General features: G+C 40.8%; 1 protein-coding gene across 1 annotated transcript; it reads right to left on the reverse strand.

Moving 5' to 3' along the window:
• Window positions 1-1,470: 1,470 nt before the first annotated feature.
• On the reverse strand, window positions 1,471-18,479 carry pld2 (phospholipase D2). The gene is made up of 24 exons (XM_080508735.1): window positions 18,356-18,479; window positions 14,136-14,300; window positions 13,919-14,046; window positions 12,624-12,766; window positions 12,405-12,498; window positions 11,772-11,837; window positions 11,618-11,676; window positions 11,281-11,526; window positions 11,040-11,183; window positions 10,877-10,960; window positions 10,715-10,793; window positions 10,498-10,608; window positions 10,202-10,411; window positions 9,908-10,091; window positions 9,698-9,816; window positions 9,249-9,362; window positions 7,356-7,460; window positions 6,873-6,961; window positions 6,528-6,641; window positions 5,839-5,885; window positions 5,522-5,656; window positions 4,620-4,773; window positions 4,321-4,438; window positions 1,471-4,179 (listed from the first exon to the last, which is right to left on the reverse strand). The coding sequence occupies exons 2-24, from the start codon at window positions 14,266-14,268 to the stop codon at window positions 3,955-3,957; spliced, it is 2,901 nt and encodes a 966-aa protein (XP_080364861.1). The 5' UTR covers window positions 14,269-14,300; window positions 18,356-18,479; the 3' UTR covers window positions 1,471-3,954.
• Between the last annotated feature and the right edge of the window lie 2,282 nt (window positions 18,480-20,761).

Here is a 20,761-nt window from a genome sequence, read left to right on the forward strand (position 1 = left end):
CCTCTGAAATTACAGTGGACTAACTTCCACCTACACCGCTGCCTGTCTGCTGTGCAGAGCTGAGGTCACCCTCACGTCTCTGTCCTGCAGTGGCCCCGGAGCTGACTGCACTCAGCTCCACATCACACCGACTTCACCTCGATTGCACGCTGATAAAAACACATCAGACTGCAGTTCAGGGGTGGCGGAGTGGTCGGCGCCTTCTGGATGATGTAGTTTGCCTGTTCCACATGTGCATGTGAGTTTAATTAGTATACATAAATATTCCAAGCGGAAAATGGTATGTCATGAAAGTTCGAACGAGATTAATGAGAAAAAATAAACTCAATGAAATAGGTTCAAATAAGCCTGACTCTAACCTTTCTGTGTGGTGTTTGCATGTTCTCCCCATGTGTGCGAGGGTTTCCATCGGATATTCCGTTTCCCTCCAACAGTTCAAAAATATGCATGTGAGGTTAATTGGTAACCTTAAATTGCATGGAGGTGTGAATGTGAGTGTGTTTGATTGCCTTTTCTCTCTGTGCCTGTCCTGTGATGGACTGACGGATGGATAAATGGATGGATGGAGGTCATGAATAGATCATGATGAGGGTACAGGTTGTTCTATATGCCGCTCCATGCTGTTGTTCACACAGTACATATCAGTCATCTCAAAACAGCCTTGCATAGCAGTATAGCAACCCGCAGTCATTCAGTCCTTGAACCTCATTCAGTTCCAGGCATGGATCATGTCACATGTTTCACTTTATAGCTGCTTTTCTCACTATAACGGAAACACAAATTACTTTTCATAACCATCTGAAGATTATTTGTGTGTCTGTTTTGGTAGTTTTTCCACACAATAGTCAAAAGTGGACTCTGCCTAGCTGCTTGTGCCTATGGGACAAAAGCAACACACCAATGGTTTTCTGCGTGTGATATTCATTCACCTATTTTATCATTTTGGTTAGCCTTCCTCACATTTAGGATACATTCATGTAAAAAAGACAAAAGAGGCAGTGGGTTATGGTTAAATCCAGGAGAGATGTAGTACACTTTAAAACCCTATGCTGCCTCTCTCTCAGTATTTGCCCTGCGATTGCCCGGCAACATACAACCTTAAATTGGATGAAGCAGGTCTACAAAAATCAGTGGATAGAATATTGATTGTCGAGACATTTTTCATTGACAGAAGTGGTTTAAAAACCAAAACTAAGAAAATCAATGCCGAGGATGAATAAAAGATGATTGGAACTTAATTTCTGATGAATTTGCAGTCATAAAAGCTTTTAGACTTATTTACAAAAATGTAAGGACCCTGACATCATGATCTCCTGGAGATGTTTGTTTCACGAAATGGAAGAACCTACCAAGGTAACTAAAGCCTACTTATTTTCCTCCTGTTCAATTTGCTCGGATGCCATCAGACAGCTTTATTTTCGCCAGTCATATATTTCTGTTAACTTACCTTAAAAATGAAAGCAAAAGTAATTTCATACAAAAACACAACTTTATTGAAGAAATTAGAAAAGTTACACATTCAAAAAGTAGAAGTTCTTCATAGAATGATTAAGAATATTTGTTATCTCTGAACCCCTGAGTGTTAGTAGCCCATAAACAAATATGTCTTTTTTTTTAATATATATAACTCTAGATCTACAAATCTGCATAAACCAGGGTTTTATGTGTTGACGGTTAAGAATAAGTATAAAATGTTCCACTGGCAATATATAGAAAATATATCGTTAATGCTGGCTATTGGTCCAAAAATATTATGGAAAGAAACAAGATAAGTTCACTTCTTAGTATATAACTGATGTTTTTACAGAAGCTACACTACAACAAAGAATACAGGTTATGGCAAAAACATTGTATTCAATGAAAGATACTTGCTGACACCCAGCTCCCAGTGGGTCTCATAGTGGCTCTTAATGTCTTTTGAGAGAAAGTCAGAACAGCAGACAAGGCCAGCAAAGTGCCGGTGCTAAACACAGATGTTTTTAGTGGCTCATCTCTGGTGCTTCATAGGAACTGGGTCACATTTGTACAGAAACCACATCGATACTGTTGCTGGCCTTGGGGGTGGGGGGGTGGCACAATCTCATAACTCTGACATAGGCTCAACAAGTTCCCACCGTTTCAGATTAGTAAGCTGGTTACAGTAATGTTAAGTAGATTTTAGCATTCTGGGTCAGCTGTTCTGGGTAAAGAAAACATTGGACAGCGGTTTTACATGTATTACAAAGTGTGGTAAACACACCACTGCAGGGCTGAGAACACAAGGGTCTCATTCAGACACTTTCTATGTTGCTTGTTCATTAAAATCCTTAGATACAGGTGCAAAAAAAGGAAAAAAGAAAAAGATCCTAAATCTTCAAACACGTTCATCTACTATACCGCACAGATGGAACAATAAATTGCATTGTTTTGTCACGGTGTATGACCTCAGACTGTGGAAGTCATTCTCCCACCCTCATGCAACTCAAGTCGTGTTTTTCTTTCAAAAAAGGTGTACGTCTACTGTATGTAGCATTCAAGACTCTTTTCATACGAAGGGAGTTTATCTGCCTACATTCACCATCAAATGCTACAAAGGTGTCCAGTGCAAGACATTTCCAGGTTGGTCAACAGTCGTCACTACTCATGGCTCAGTAAAAGGAATTGGCATTGTAAAGAAAACATCTCAGCAGTCAGTGGAAGCTGTAAAGGCCACATGACGTCACAACTCGGGAGCGTAATGGCTTAACGCAATAAAGCCTAAACAGATGGCGACACCAAAATATAGACGAGACGTGCAAGATGCACATCGGGGCACCTGGACATAACATGGAATTTGGAGGAGATGTGCAATGTTGAAGTGGAATGTTCTGTTCGGCAGTGGCAACTGCACAGAGATGAAATAATTAATTCTGCTGTCGTGGTTATTTTAGAAACTGCAACAATTAACAGTAACACAACCTAGCGCTCTTCAATTATCTCGTCATCGTTTGCTTTGTCCCTCTCCCACTCCTCCACCTGATCATTCATTCTGAACATGTTGAGATGACTCTGCCCCCACAGAATCCAGCAGTCCGCCCATCAGCATATTACCGTCTAATTTCCGGTACACAGGCCTGATTTAGTAAGGTATCCCTCTTATCAGCCCTCTGCTTTTCTGCCCTATCCCAGTTTTCATTTCAGCCACAATCCAGTCATCTCTTTATATCCGTCACCATAACAACCACTAATGTTCTGACAGATTTTCTGGCACTGCAGTGAGAGGTGAAGCCTTGGAGGGAGAGAGTGTGTGTGAGAAGAGAGAGAGAGAGAGAGAGAGAGAGAGAGAGAGAGAGAGAGAGAGAGAGAGGAAAGGAGAAAGACAGTGAGAGTATCAGAGAGAGAGAAAAGAGAGAAAGAGAAAAGACAGAGAGAGTGAGAATAGGAAGCTGAGAGAGACGATATTTAATAGAATTTATTCTTATTCTACCTTCATGCAATGCAAAGAGAAAAGAAACACTAAAATTGAGAAATAGAGACAGAGAGAGAGACAGAGAGAGAGAGAGCCATTTACCCACCCACCTAAAAATCTCGCAGTAATAAACGTACATTATGTTCCCAGATCATGTGAGACGCTTGATTTCCAGTACAATCTCTCAATCCATTCCTGAGTCATACATTCAGTTGTGTGTGTGCTTTCCATCACTGTCAGGCCCGCAGTTCCAATTGCACTGAAAAAGTTATGAAGCACTGCCGTCATGGGTGGCGTACATTTAAAATTTTAGTGGTTATATTCTCATTGGCCCACAGTTACTAGAGAATGTGATTAAAACAAAAATATCAGACATTTCCTCATTAGTACAATGTGTAAGGTGATGTCATCTCTCAAGTGCTGGTGCTGAAACTGTTTTAGTGTACTGTGCTAAACTTTATCTGAACTAAAACTACAAGTAGGAGCTGGTGTTACTGCTTGCTGTTTAGTGGTCTGATGCAGTGTGGCTATGTCCACAGCCCTACGGGAGCCATGCCTTCCTTGGTGTTCAGTGGAGGCAGAAGGTTTTCCTCACACAGGAACTTCATGGGGAAGTGGACCAGCAGCCCTCGGACGGACTTCAGCTCCTCTTTAGCCTGATCAGGGTCTGTGTCGCATAGGCGCTCCATGCTGCTATACTCCTTCAGCTCTCTCATGTTGTGGGCTCCGTTGTAGGGAAGGCATTTGAACACCTGGGCAAACACCAAATGAACAAATCAGAAGACGGCGGGGAAAGTTACCAGAAATCACATGCAGCTCTCGTCAAGAAAAGTCTATAAAGATACAAGTATATAATGAGGAGAATGATTAGATATTGTAACTTTGAGTTGTACCTTCTCATAAATTTTGGCGTTCTGTTTCGCAGTGTCGTTCCAGGCCACAAAGAACAACTCATCACTGATTGGATCATCAACATTGATGCTGGGGTCTGAAGCAGCTCCAACAAGAACACTGATGGAGCAGAGAAAATAACATATAGATACAACTTGTTGATGGTTTGTATTTGCTAGCTAAACACTCTTTAAATAGAAATCTTGTTTCAATAGAAGCAGTTGGATTCACACTTTTAAAACTCCAATATGTGTCAAGGTTATGCTCATTCATTTCGGTAGTAGTACGTTTTTGTCCTGACCTGAAACACTCTTTGCGTAGAGCCAGTGTGAGCGGTCCCGCCTGGTATTCCTCCCCTCCCATGATGGATGGGACCCTCTCTTCATCCTCTACGAACACAGCCAACTCACTATCTCGGCTGCCCAGCATGCTGCGGTCATTGATGTTGGCGGAGCCTGGAACACAAGCGGAGAGTAAAAGCATTTTTACAATCTGGGCTTTCAAAGACACGATTCACATCAAGTCAGGACTCGACACCAAATCACTATGAAAAAAGTGTGATATTGGCTATATTTAGAATGACTGCTGCTTTTTAGTTTCATGTAATTAACGTGCAAGCTGTTAACAGAAAGAGATTTACACTAACGGGTGTAGTAAAGCTGATTTTTGTGGAAGGCTGTCAACAACCGCAAAGTAAACAAGATTGTTAAGTAGCTTAATGTGAGTTCTACACTTTTGAAAGAGTTTATATTCAATGCAGCCATAAAATAAGTGTGAACTCATGCTCTTTGCATGCTATCAAGCTCAATGAGGAAGCAAGCTACATCTACTGAATTTTAAGAAATATTGTAAGAAAAAGCTCAAATTAAAAGTATAGATAATTCATGGCTGCTATATATATATATGATAATATTACATCACGCTGTATGAATTACACAAAATTAAGTCACAGGTATACATACACGTGTAACGGAAAAACTAAATAATACCAGTTTATGCACCATTTCCTCCCACAGGATAATTTAGTTACTCTAAATTGCCTGATTTTCTGTCTCTCTGTGTTTGTCCTGTGATGGACTGGCAATCCAAGGATCTTTACACGTCTTCCCTATTTTCATATAAAAAAAAAAAGATAGGGACAGGCTCTTTCATAATGCAGATCAGTATTGGCTACTATCTGAAGACCGTCTTTGAATGACCCACCAATGATATAGCAGCGGTCATCAGCGATGAGGGTCTTGCTGTGTACGTAGATGAGCTCTGTGACCAGCGACTGGGAGAGCTGGGAGTGTGTCCTCAGGCCGCAGAACGTGATGTACTCCGTCCACTGGTCCTTCACTGGAGGATGCGTAGAAACGGGAGAAGAAGAATTACCAATGCAAGTATAACCAATTTAAATGAAGACTCTCAAAATGGATGTGAAAAGAAGTCAAGGTTGAAAGTGTTGCAGAGGAAACGGATAGCATTATTTGCTCTCAGGTGGATTTTTAGAAGGTAGTAAAAAAAAAAAACCTCTTTACCTTCACTAAGCCGTGACAGGATGGAGTGTTCGCCACGGCACATGGTTCTAGTACATTAAAAGAAAATATTTCAAGCAAATTGCACACCACATGGCAGCAATGTAATAATAACTCACAAAAATAATGAACTCGGGATATGAGTGTGTTTGTTCTGGCGGTAAACAATCTCATTTACAACAAAAAAAGCTGCACTTTTCTGTTTAACAGAAGCATCACATTATGATTCTAAAACCATTTCCCAACACCAAACCAAAGAGATAATATCCTATATTGTTTAATCCCGGTCATACAGTCTTAATGAAAGCCTTTTGAAACAAATTTTATTACCACAAGCAGTCTATGGATGAAAAAAACCAAAACAAACCACATCTGTCATAGTGAAAGTTTACAGACTGGATTCATCTGGAGGATTGTCAAGATTTGTGCATGTAGTACGTAAATCTAAGGGTCCATTCGGACAACATTTACAATCTGTACGGAGTATCTGAAAAACTGACTATAAAAGTGCTTGAAGAAACATAAATAGAGATGCGTATCCAAATGAAAGGTGACAGACTGGGTAAAATCCAAAATTCAGCTGTAACTCTTCATAACTAAAGATGTCATTCCCGTGGCTGCCGTAAAAGTTATAAAGTGCTTGTTCTTGTCTATGTGGCCCTGAGTGCAAAATTGGAAGAAAAGGCTTTCACCTGTAAGTGAAGTGCAGAATGGCTTGGATGGCAGTTCCACTTCCTGCACTGATGTCTCCCTCAAATCCAGGAAGCAGGGGAATCACCACAAATACTCTGTACTTCTTCTGCTCCCTGCAATACAACAGTGTAAATGTACATCGTCTATGAGTGCACGATCTACACGTGGCTAAAGACGTTCTCATTTCTGTGAATCGTGTATCACAGCTAATCAATATTTCCTTGAGATTCTCTATTCAAATAGAGCGGAAACCATTTTGAATACAAATATCATGTAACACTACTTCAAACAAGGTTCAAGCGTTAGTCACGATCGGAAAAACAAGCACGACTGTCAAGCAAGACCTGTGTGCTCGAAGGATTCGATCCACAATTGCATCACCGATCCCATTATGGACAGTCTTCTCATCAGAGCAGCTGATAAAGAACTGGTTCTGAGGGCAGAGAGAAGGCAGATGGCAGCACAGTGTGAGGTGAGGACCCAAGCAGGTAGGAAGCTGGCAAAAGGGGATTAAACTGCTTTCAGACTCATGATTGAGCAGACCGTTGGCCTTATCAGTAAGGTAAAATGAATGTTGAACAGTCTCAGCTCCAAGAAAGCAGAATTTACTTCATGGAAATTTGAAGCGTTTCATACAAATGCAACAAAAACGTATTATATTTCCTTCATGCTTAGTATTTCTTACCCATGATACTATTACCAAAGAATCAACGTGCAGAAAATAACCTTTCATAATTTAACCAGGAGGGTGATATGTTGAAAAAAAAAACCCTTTTAGATTATATCATGATGTGAACCATTGTCTACGAAAAGTTTCAAAATTTTACCTCAATGTAGATGTAATGCTCACTGTTCTGGATAGTGCTGATGTAGGCATTCAGAATTGAGTTCTCGCAGGTCCCAGTTGACCATCGATCAGCGGAGCGCAACACCTGAGAAAATTTAAAATTTAAAATGATGAACTCCGTCAATGAATGCATAGTTCATATGTTGTTCCTTCGCTTTTCAAACCAATTGAAATAATGCAATTATATTTACAAACAGAGTCAAGAAAGGTCCGTTTTGTTTTCACTTGAACTTCTACCTCATAAATAAATCATCCTGCTTTTTTATTCAATGCGATTAGATGCTTTGTTTGGGGGCATCACTGACATGCTAAGAGCGAGTACAGCTGTTACACCTTCAACACACAATGTGAAAACTGAGTCTCTGCCCCTGAAACCCGAATAACACAACGGCAAAGCCTGACAAGAGGGCCTCATCATTATGATGCGGTTATACTTACAAATAGAAAATGGTATCCCATAACTTCTAGCAGAAACAAACAATAACGTTACAAATCACTCAGGATAGGATAGGATGAAGTAGATTTCCCAGCTAATGTGTCAATTATATACAGTATATTCATCTTGTTTTTATTTCCTTCTGTCTGCTGAAGCATCAGTTTTCAAATACACGTCCTAGGGAAAGGATTTAATCTAACTAGCACAAGATGAGGTGGGCTTTTTGCTGTGTATGGATCTCAACAGCTGTTCACAAAATGATCTTATATCGTGAAAAAACATGAGCAGAACAAGAAATCAATCAAACGTTGCTACTCGTCGTGATTGGTGGGGGTGAAAAATTGTTCAATATGCCACTTTTGATGTTGATGCTCGTTTGTCTCCGAATCTGGTTCTAGTTACCCTAAAGCCTGTTGCAAATACAATCCTTCCACTTGTAATCTCTCTTCATCCTTGACAATGCATTTGTTTTCACTGGCTTTACTGAAGAGGATAAATATGTTGGGAGCAATTTGGTTCTACAGGCTTCACTTTTGTTCTACCATCTGCCGGAGCAAGAGGAAAAAACGACAAAAAAAACCAAAACAAAACACAGAGTGGCTGCATGTCCAAAGCCAGAACAGTGTCTCTTTGTTGTAAAGACATCCATCTGATTTCCTGTTAGATCTGACCTGGCGGCGCACAATGCAAAATTCAGCAGAGAAGTCAGCAGGGCCCTGCAAACTTCTTGGCAATGATCCTGTTACTTCACGGCCATTACAATGATTAAACTACTTTTCTGAGTTAATATGATGATCGTGAATTGGCTTTTTAAATGGAAAACTTGTACTCATAATGAGCTTCCTGCCCATGTGCTTTAATTGCCTATATGACAGGTTTTCAGACTTTTAATGGAGTCTTTGTATAGAACGCTAAATGCATGTCACAAGGCTGAAAAGCTCTGTTAGATTGAGAGCTGCACCTGGCAAGTTGTGCGAGTTCAACGTATGGTCTCTTAGATAAAGGATATTCATGTGCAAAAGTCCATATATCATATTGTTTTTCAGACAAAGACCCACAATTTTCTTTTGAATAAGGACCCAATTACAGATGCAGCACAAAAAAGAAAACATCTAAAGTTTTGTGAGGCATTTCTACTCAAACATACCCACAGCGCAATGTGAAATAATCAATGCTTAAAGAAAAAAACAGGAGGAATATCGAATTTAATAAAATATGTTTCTAGAACTGACGAGATACAAGCGTTTGATTTTCATGACCTATGGAGCAAAATTGTAAAGAATAAAATGAAAAAAGAATAAAACACATTTGCTTTATGTGTATTTAATTTTAAATATATTTATATTTCATGGTTTGAATTAAATTACAGGGAGACTGATTGGGAACGTTTTTGTGATGCACCTTTTCACTCCACCTGCAGTCTGTGTGAATAATTACCTGCACTTTTGCCTTCTTGGAACCAGGCACGGTTATTGGCAGTGAGTCGGCAGTGGAGTGAGACTTTGGAAGAAGGTAAGGGTAGAAGTCATCCTTGTACTTGGATTTAAAGATCTGAAGAATAAAAGACATTTTTTTTTTAATTGAATTCTCCTCTTGAAAATTTCATTTCATTAATTTACAAGCTGAGACATACAGTCAGTCAGGTGAACTTACAATATACAACCAAGCCGAGGCAATTGAAGCCTCAGACTTTGTTTAAACTTGTACTGGACTGCTTTGAATAGCACCACCTGTAAATCTCTCCGCTCATCTGTGAAGCTTTATTTGATCAGGGATCAATTTTATACTTCAAGAAATAAGAGAAACATGCTTGCAATTTCTGGCTATTGTGCAGATATTCAAGAGAAAATTGCGACGATAACGCGGGGCTTCTTTTTGTGTTCGACCTTGGTGAAGTTCCAGCGCTGGATGAAGTGGCGGGCAACATCTCTGGCCGCTTTGCCGTGCATAGCTGCAGACAGATCACGCCACGGCATGCGAGGAACTTCAGTACGATCGATATTATCTAAAAATGATTAAAAAAAAAAAAAAAAGACCTTTACATCTCACTGTTTACAGACCCTCGTGTGATACCAAAAGAGATTTAGATAACGCACCCTCGAACGGCTTGTCCAGTTGGACCCAGTCTTTCCTGATAAAGTTGCTGTAATCTTTGCCAAGCCACAGCTTAGTGTTACTTTTCAGGTCTTTCGGGTCCAGCTCTGCTTGCTCATCTGGCTCAGACTGATTCAACCCATCGCCTGGTTCAGATTGTTTCAAGCCATCAACAACACCATTTCCCTGTGGATCAGAGTCATTCATTAGGGTCAAATCTCGAACTTATGGCAGCACATACATCCTCAGTCACAAGAAATAATAATAATAAACAACGAGACACAACATATCCGTACGTCCATTTCCTCTTTTTCCAGCTCCTCTGGTGTGTTGTCAGGCTTCTCTGTCAACCCCAGATCAGTTAAGCGGTATTTGCTGTCGTCCCATCTCCCAAAGGCCAGGTCAATCCCTCCTACAAAGGCCACAGTTTGGTCAATGGCCACCATCTTCTCGTGGTGAGCCCACAAGAACACCACAGACGACACGTGGTCAGGATGCCGCATCACCTGATGGATCAAAGGGTGATGTTAAGATGTGGGATGAAGTCTCTTATAACAGTAGTAATTGTGTAGGAGCTCAAGGAGGAAAAGACCTTGATGTTTGGGTGCATATTCATTAGAGTTCTCTTGCTGTGGTCACTATTGATGCCCAAGGCCAACTCCACCTCTTTGTACAGGAGGACACACACTTTGACTCCTTGTTTCTGTGGAAAAGTTTAAGTTAGAAATTAAAGAATCAACTGTATAAAAATGATGTACTATATCTATAAAATGAAACATCAAATCAGAAAAAAAAAAAAAAATACTTACAGCTTTGCGATGGAGGATCTCATCCAGGCGCCAGTAGTTATCAGTCGCCGGTCTTTTGAGGTAAACCTCCGGGCTAAGCCTAAGAGAAAACCAATTAGTATGTAATCTGCTTTTTAAGTATTGTTTATCTAATCAGTAAATTCAAACCGAATCGACACTTACCACCAGTCTGTGATGAATATTTCCTCCTTGGCTTGTTCAAGAGCATCAGCCAGGTCTGCAAAGTAGCCACTTCCGTTCACATACCTTGAGATGGCATCAATCAAAACGTATGTGAAAAGAGAGTTTACGTCCAAGGAAATATCAGACAGACTAAATAACCCACCACTTAGCAAGCGTGTTCTCCCGTGGAGGAGCGAATCCATTGAAGCGCTGCACTTTGAGAAAGTCACACGAGTCTGCCAGCCGATTGATTTCATGACTCCACCAGTGAGTTTGCCTGTAGCTGCTGCATTTAATGATCAGACTCCTGATGAAAAGCAAACGGGCCAGGGGGGTACGTCACAAAACGCAGTCAAATCCTCAAGAAATAAATGGGGACACATGCAGACGCGAAACCAACTGACCGAGCGAAATTCTCAATGCAGACGCCATGTGTGGTGTCTGTGTGGGCACGGCCCGCTTTCACCTTGAACTCGGGGTCAAACAGCAGCACAAAGTTGATGTTGCCGTTGTCCCGGTTCATGTACATCAGGAAGGAGTCCTTCACAACCAGCCACCGCCGCGACCAGCGGAAGCAAATTTGATGGTGACCAATGCAGTTCAAGCCCTGGATCCGGTGACCCCCCGACCTTTTGACGATGGGTCCCTCGCTGAGACAAAGTCACACACAGAATACAATGAACCTCTAGCACACGTTTCCCCTCCCCGTGTATATTTCTCTCATAATAAAGCTTTACTTACAGGCCCTTTGGTCCAAGATCAGTGATGAAGGAGAGAGCACCGACAGAGAGGAACTCCAGCTGGAAAAAAAAAGAAGAGAATAATAGAATGTGATCAAGCTGAATGACATTCACTTTGTATCTGAACATATGTCTGTCTGTTTTTAGGCTTTTACCATGGCGTGGTCATTTCGACAGAATGTGTTGTCCAGCAGACCATTCAGGTACTCCTCAAGGTATTTCTGCATTTAAAAAAAAGAACAACAAAAAAACCCAAGATGATCACAGTAAGTGTTCAGGGTGTTCTCGCCGGTTTCATCTCACAATCAGAAGATTAACATTTTAGGCTAAATGGTGATTGTAACTTTGTGTAAATGCAAGTGTCTGTCCCGCCTTAAACCACAGTCAGTTGTGATCAACCTGCAGTGCAGTACAACCCCGAATTAAATACAGTGGTATAAAAGATATAGAAGGTAAAAGAGATCGATAAAAGACTTTAATCAGTCAAAGGACATTTTACCAATGAAACATGAATACCGCAGTTCAAAAGTAATGATTTTTATTATTATTAAAAGAGGTGCAAGTTTAAAACATTGTAATTATCTGTGTAAAATTTTGTAGAAAAAAAAGCCTCAACAGGATCATTTGTGAGCCCGGGCCTATTTCACACCGAATTACCTTTTATTAAAGAAGCAAATGTGCATTAAAACCTTTTTGTCCCACTGATCTCGACACACCGTGGTGGATTCAGATGGATTTGTTTGTGGAAAATACGGCGTGTGCACAAAATTGTGTGAGCCGTTCAATACCATTTTGCTGGAGGTTCTTCTGGTCCGTTCCGTCCCGTGCAGGCTGGGCATCTCCTCCGACATGTTTCTCAGCATATGTCTGTCCTTTGCAAATCTTTGAGAGACATTTGGATATTCAAAACGTTCACCCGTGACGCCCCGGCACAGATTTGCAGTGGCTTCTCGTTCTGAGCGAGAGGCTGATTTGCATGGATTAGATGAACAGACTGGCACACCGACCTTCCCAGCGGCAGCAGGTGAATCATCATCTTGTGCTTGTAGAGGTCTCGATGGAGCTCCTGAAAGTGTTTGTACTTCCTCTTCACTGTCCAGTGGAAGTGGCCATGTGTGAGCTGCACAGTGTAAAGGGTGCCTACACGGACCTGCAGGGATGGCGTGCTCCAGTGAGACAGTTTGAATCAAGAAACACCAAACTAAATGTATTTAATCTCATGGCACAAATGTATACATTAAATCTTATATAGACTTATTTTAATTGCCGTTTCAAACGTTATGTAACATTTCCTATCTTAGGCATCATTTTCATATATTTTTGATCTGCTTTTTTCCTGTTATAAACCCCTTTTAAACTTTTTCTTTAAGTGTTGAAGTCTGAGAGGACAAGAAAGCAGCAGAGTTACACCTTGCAGAGATTTACCTCCCGAACCACTTATTTGGAATTTAAAAATGAGTTTACACACAAAGACTCAACTGCAGCTGCATACGATAAGTGCTGTCGATCAAGGCTGAACCAACAAGTACCTCCTCAGTTTGAATGGGGTAATAACGTCCATCAGCACTTTAGAGAATATATTTTGTGTAAGGAACCGTTTCAAACACAATCGCGCTGAAAACGAGTTTCCAGCTTAAAATTCAGTTTGCTTTTATTTCCAAACAAATCAAAGCATATGGAAACAGTATGCAAACCAAGTGAACCAAATATATCTCTGCTGTTTTACTCCAGTCTGTGCCTTTTTTTTTTAAAACGAGTCGCTTTGCAAAATATGTGGTGCGTCTCCGTTTCTATACAGCTATATATGAGCTTTTTCCTTTTAATTTGCAAATCCAGAACTATGAGACTGTTTGCTCCAGATAACTGAAACACGGTGTTCAGTAAGATCAAAGATATTTCCAGAGGATTCAAGAGTTAAACTGTGGCAAGCACTCTTGATCTGCTCCAATATTGCATTTACACAAAAGTTAACAAGTGGCACAGTCTACCTCTGGACCTGTATATAAAACATCCAAGCCTGTGGGCTCAAACAGCACTGAGTCACCACAGCAGCAGGTACATCAGGCTGCTCAGACATGAAATATCAGTTTTTTGCCTCAAATTGCTTCGTTTCTTTACAATGTATGCATATCCAGGGATAACATTAAAGTGTACTTAGCTGTAACTTGAAGTATGACTCAAATCAGGAAGAGCAACAATACTGAGAATTGGTCATAAGTGGATGTCAAGAATTACTCCTAAAAACTTTTAAAAGGTTTAAAGGATAGCTTGTCATTATTAAAACAAAACTCATTAAAAGTACCTTTGAGCGAGTAGTGTATTTCTCTGTGTTGTCCACTCTGCAGGTAATAGGTGTATTGGGCATGAGGTAAGGTACACCCATCTCTTTGATTTCAGGAAGATGATGCACAACAAGGAAAGGCCGGCCGTCTGCAGTGTAGAGGATTAGAACATTTTAACGACATGAATCCGACACCGATTGTGGAAAGCTTGTAATCTTGTGGCAGATTATTTCTTACCACTGCTTGACATCAACCCATCCAGCTCGTCTGAACTCAGGTCGTGGATGTCTTGCATGAAGCGCCTTCTGTCCAGGTTCTGAGCCGCTGAGCTCTCAATGACTGGCTCAATCGCGATCCCTCCCGTGGCCATCGTGGCGTCCTTAGCAAGTGCCGCCTCCTTACCTGCACAAGAAAACAGTTTGAAATGCACCGCATTGTCACTGGTAAGCTCAATGAGCATGTACGAGTAAACCACATACAGGCCAAACAAATGTAATGCAGTAGTATCTGTCAAGGGAGCAGCAACAGTTCCATTAGCTTTATTGTGTCGCAGCATCAAGAGGGGTGTATGAATTTCAGTTGAGGATGAACCATGTCTCTGTGTCGTTTGTCGGTATGTAACAAACAGTAAATAATCGTTTCAGTTTGTTACACTAATATTTTCTTCCTTCTTGACGTATATAGAGGAAGCTCGACAAAGGCCAGAAAAGTAAAACAAATCATTAAAAAAAAAAAGGAGTGACACTGAACACAGGGTGGGAACTTCACCTGGACTGTTTGAGCCACAGGCTATTGGCAGCATGTGAGCACTTTGAGGAGAAATGAGATCACAGCAGCAGTGAAATAGCTTTAGTTTGTTAGTAGACTGGAGGTAACCACAAACCCCCAAACACCCCCCCCCCCCCTCCCTCCCACCACCACCACCACCACCACCTTAGTGCTACAACACCATCACTGCATTCAGAGTTCGAACACATCTGCATTTCGGAGGAGCAATTTACCTCGGGTCACTGACACGTCAGAGAATGAAAATACCCTTTTAAGAAGAGCTTTGTCCACATTTCTTTCTTGCAGTTTTGTCATTTCTAGACACAATAGCAGATTTACAAACATCAATTTACATTCCTGTCCTTTAAAGTCCCTTCCAGCTGTTTGCTAAAACATACATGTAATGTGCTTCCGTTTGCACATTGCATAGACTGGGAGTAGCTTTCTTTTTTTTTTTCCCCCCTCCACGGTTCAGCATTTCCTGTCGGATGAAAAGCTTGCTCATACTTGTCGCTAAGCAGAGTGCACTGGCTGGCACGAGAAAACCAAACCCAAATCATTGTGCACACAAACAAAAGAAGATTGATGATATCTGTTTACTATTCAAAGCAGGGGATTTCTTATGTTAACAGGATTGTTTTTACGTTTCCAGTTGCAGTGAAACTTACACGATTTACTCGGGTTACGTTTGTGCAACACAACACCCACCTAGGATTGTCTACAGATTGGACGAAAGGAAAAAGTGCTACTGAAAGCCAACCCACCACAGTTTTACACAGTGAGCAATCACGTGACCGTAATACTTTGTGTGCATCGGTTGTGATTGGCTTCAACATTTCTATATCTTGCATAGTTATTTCAAACTCTCAAAAGCACAACTGGTTCAGTTACTATTAGTCCCTACAGCCATGAGCGATGTAATCCTTTATCAAGCATGCTTGATTTGTGATTTTCTAACTTTGGATCTCTCAGAGATTATACAGACGCAATAGGAAACACACAAGCAAGACCAGTTTTAACTGGGAGAATCTCATGTTTATAGGAATAACAACTTATAGCAGCCAAGTGTTTAAAAGGTATCACATCATCACATAAAAGTGAAACACATCAGGGTTTCAAAGCAAAACTTTCCACATGCTGGGGATGTTGTTTTCACTGGTGACCCACGCACGTTGAAGTTTCAGGTTCGACAATGACGATGTGTATGCCTTCATCATACCTGGGTGTGGTTAGGAGTGACAAGAGCACCTTGGACAATGCAAGACTTAAAAATTCAACTTGCAAGAGATTTAGTAAGGCTGTTCAACTTGTTAAAGAAAGTACGGTTACAAGGAGGATCACAGTGGCTTTGTCGCTTGCTGGGTTTAGGACTAATTTGTAATTTTTCAAAGCAAAGAAATTCATGTAATCTTATCTAGATTCATGTCAGGATACACACACACACAAAATGCTGAACCTTCTGAATATTTAATTCCTTTACTCAACAAAGAAATCGACTACGTTTCACTGCACTTCAGCTTGAAGACAGCCACCCAGACTTTACCCCATTACTTTGATAAACCTAAGAGATAACTTTTCTTGGCCCAAAAAAACCAACAAGAGAGACATATTTCATGACATTTTAAACAATATATTGACTGTGAGAATAGTTTTCTATATTTACACAAGTTGCCCCTCTCATGTTATATGTACTGTAGTTTGATTTTAGCTCAGTCGTGTTATGATGTGTGCAGTAATGCGTTAGGCAGACTCATGACCAAATAGGTGAACCAGTATCAAAAATTCCCTCAAGCCGTTAGCTGCTAGTCAAGGTTTTATTTGTTCCTTTGATTAGTATTCTGAGGAGAGCTTTTAACGGTGCATTTGGCTGCGTGTCCACTTTCCAAGAAGAGTGGTTGATTTGTCGGGTAAATGCTCCGTCCGTTGAATAGTGAACACTTTAGGCCTTTCAAATAATGTGGGATCTTATTTCAGCCACATCAGTTGTTTGAAGGTCTTTAAAGATATCTGTTTAATAGAGAATGGCTCACATCAGCAGATCAGTGAGCTGCAAACTCAAAATATTTGACTTGAGCATTTTATTCCACATCTGAATAATTGGCCCACGGCTTTGGCAACAACTGAACCCAATCAGCAGTTTTTGGAGGGGGGCTAACTCAGGAGCAGACTTCTCCATTTACTATGGTTTTCTTCCATGGTCTAAAGTCATGCACATTATTTGAATTACGTGACAATGTGTGAGCAATCGTCTGTTGCCCCGTGTAGGACCGGCAAGCTGTGCAGGGTGTACCATGACTTTCACCCAATGTCATGAGATTGGCTCCAGCTTCAACGGACTATAAATAGAATACAGAAGGTGCGGAAGATGGATGGACAGATAGTTTCGATGAAATACTTGAAGTTATGTGTGTGGTTACTTCTTTGTGATAGACTGGCAACCTTTCCAGGGTGTGTGCTGCAGTCAGTCAAAATCAATCAGCCATGACCCCTTCGATGGAAACTTATTTGTACTTTTTCTGTAGTTAATCAATAATGGCTTATCATAATTATGTGTTGTCAAGTTAAGCACATTGTATTTACTTGGAGTGACTTGAATGCAAGGCCACATGGTGGAGCAGGGGTAATCCCCTCTTGAAACAAGTTGAGAGGCTGAAATACTGGCCTGACCTTTCTGTGTGGCGTTTGCATGTTTTCTACATGGGTTTCCTCCCAGTATCTCGGATTTCCTCACGCGGTCTAAAAACATACACGTGAGGTTATTTGGTGACACTATATTGCCTATATTGTAGGTCTCTCTGTGAGGAATTGGTGACCTTGTCCAGGTGTGCCCTGCTCTCACCCATAGTGCGTTGGGATTGGCTCCAGCAACCCTGCACGGGATACAGCGGTAAACAAAAGATGGATGGACTTGGACGCAAGAGAGACAACATTTTACAGCCTATTCCTCAAGCTTTAAAACTTCCCATGGTTCTCAAACCTTTTTATGGCATAAAAATTAGGTAGTTTTGCATCATTCTCTACTCATGTCCATGTACTTTTACACACTCATAGAGCAAGACGCCAATCGGCACTGGACGTGGGTACAAATGACAGAAATCATTATTTGTCATAAATTCCCCCTCAACTGAAGCAGAAGTGCTGAGTCAACTCGCCCAACAGGAACTGGGCTGGGGTCAGTAGAGACACAGCTCATTTCTTTTTGTGTCCGCTTCTACTTATTCTGAGAACATTGCAGGCATAAATAAGGGGTTTTGGTCGGAAGCAGGGTTTGCCTCCTGATGGGAGTGTGTCCCTGCCTGCTCTTCTTTACTGACAGCGGGGTGAAACACTCCTGGATCTCTCGGGCTTATCTTTCCATCGCCGTGCAGAAATGCCGAAAGGCTCAGTTTGGTCGTCTCCACCCATGCCCTGCTTTTCCTACAGCGCCACATTCCTCACACAAACTGCACATCAGTTTAAAATATATATCTAAAACTATGCGGAAAATGACAGCGACACCGGCGCGAGCACGCTATGGAAACAATGTTTAGGATATTTATGACTGTCGTGGCTCGATGGAGTGAAAAATCTGCAACTGGACAACACTTGAGTCGGTAACACCGCGACAGCAGATTAAAAAAAAAAAAAACAACCCAAAAAAACAAAACACCGTCCGATCAACCTGGGCCTCAAACCAAACCGATACTCACCCTGTGCCCCGGCCACAGCCTTCACTCAGCTATTCCACAAACAGGACATCCAAATGGAGAAGTAACAGGCTAAAAGTTGAGTTTCATCCTATTTCCCGTAAGTGTTTGAGAGGAGAGTTCAAGCCTTTTCCCAGGAGGTGATGCACTCTTTAGTCCCTCCCATTGGCGACACAGAGGAAACTGAACATGTGGAAAGGATTTTCTGCAGCTTTTAATGCGTGTCTCAGCAGAGTTAAGCCTGGTGTGTGTTTACATCTTTTAATAATGACGCTTAATAACACAGCTGAAATGGTGCTTGTGCGTAAAATCTCCACTTTCGTTAAAAAAAAAAAAAAATGCAGATACACGGGGTTTGGAGGAATTCACATGATGGAGAGTAAAACAAAACATAAACACGGGGCGAACAAGTCAGAACTGGACACCAGCAGGGAAAACACACACAGGAATGTACATCCATGTAGAGGAGAGTGTCGGCTGGCAGTCTGGGATCATTTTTAGCCATAACGTTAGAGACGCGAAATTATACACCAGTTTCCGGTCGGACATTTCCAAATACAGGTATTACTTTCAGGGATGTGCAACCTTAAACGTTTGTAAATAGACTCACAACAGCTGTGTGTATCCGAAAACAACAGTGTGTAACCTAAAACATCCAATTGTGGACTTTAATAGCAGCCTTTACTAATTACAAGTGGCAAAACGTTTATCTTGGAATAATATACATACCGGAAGTATATGTGTGCGCTAACTTCCGCTTACAACGCAGGCTTAACGTCAAAGTTTAAAAAGAGCATTACAGTTTGAAAACAATCGAAACAACTCAGAGAACAATCATTAAAAAAAATTAACAATACAGCATGTATGATATATTTAGAGAACCACTACACGCAGACGATATACAAAAGCTGTCTGTCCAGGGACGATTGAGCTCAGTGTGATTGTTAGAACGCCAGTAATTCAGTGACAGTGCAAACAGTTTAAGCCACACCTGTCACTTCACATTGAACCAAACAGTTCACACACACACACACACACACACACACACACACACACACACACACACACACACACACACACACACACACACACACACACACACACACACACCACAGTGTGTGGCACAGTGTGTACATGATGAAAATGTTGCTTTTATTCACAAAACCATACAATTACCAATGAAAATTACTACAATCTCAACATAAAGCCAATTTGAATGAACCCTTCATGATGAGGCAAATAATGGCACCTGATACCAAAAGAATTTGTTGTTCCAGGGTATAGAATCGTTAGAAAACCCTCAGACCATCAAGTTTTGTTCCTTTTTTGTTTCTTTATTGTCTTTTATCATGCCCTTTGTGACATTGATGTTACAAAGGCAGTATAATATCTTCATAACAACAATTATTTGTTTTGTAATTTCCTATATGGATATGTTGATTTTATTATTTTAATCTCTATATTATATGTATTTATGTATTTGTTACAGAAGGTAAGGTAAGGTATTAAGAAATATGTTTTTCTTTACTCTTCTGTGATTATGTTAGTGTACAGATTATGTCTAGTCCACAGTGTCCACGTATTACTGTCCTTATTCCTCAGCATGCCAATATATCTATAACTGTATGTTCTAAAAGGGAACAGTCCGATATTTTATTCATAACACACATACGTCATAATTGGTTTGTTTTTTGTTGATGCAGTTCTGTGTTTGAACACTGGGGGGAGTCTCAGGAAAGGAAGATACTTCAAGGCAGTGAGGAATAATTCTAATAGGGACACATGGTGTTTGATCATTTCATGTTGGAGTGGTGGAGTTATATTTTTATGGCAAACTGAAAATTATATATGTAAAATTACTCATAACTGACATGGAAATGATTGCCTGCATTATGTTGAGTTTTTACATGCTGACCCGTGTGCCTTACTCTAATCTTTCTCATAGGAATTGCTTCCATGTTCTCCCTCACTGCAGACTTGAACCAACTCACTGACCTTCCTCTTCTCCTCTTGCATAGCAGATCCATACACAGCATAATATTCCTTTAATGGTTTCAATCATTTCTCCTCATACACGATGAGCCATTTTAGCCTCATCTCATCTCAACCCTTCAGTCTCCACATATTTAGCTCTGAGGCCTCCAGTTTATGTCAGTGCCACTGTGCCACTGTCTCTTGGGGCATACAAGAAAAGAGAAAAATTGAATTGCCCACTGTATTGTTTTTTTTACCCCTATGATCACGCTATGCATTACCAACGGCCTCTTTTTCAAATATCCATTTATGTAACTTTTAAATTAATGAAAACCTTGAAAATATATTCATTATTAAGCACAAGGGGCATATATTATCATAACTCCATGTTTATTTTTCTTGTTATTGTTTCTTTTCCCCTCAAGGAACATTGGA

This window comes from Blennius ocellaris (genome assembly GCF_963422515.1).
Source record: "Blennius ocellaris genome assembly, chromosome: 14".
In the NCBI taxonomy this organism is placed as follows: Eukaryota; Metazoa; Chordata; class Actinopteri; order Blenniiformes; family Blenniidae; genus Blennius; species Blennius ocellaris.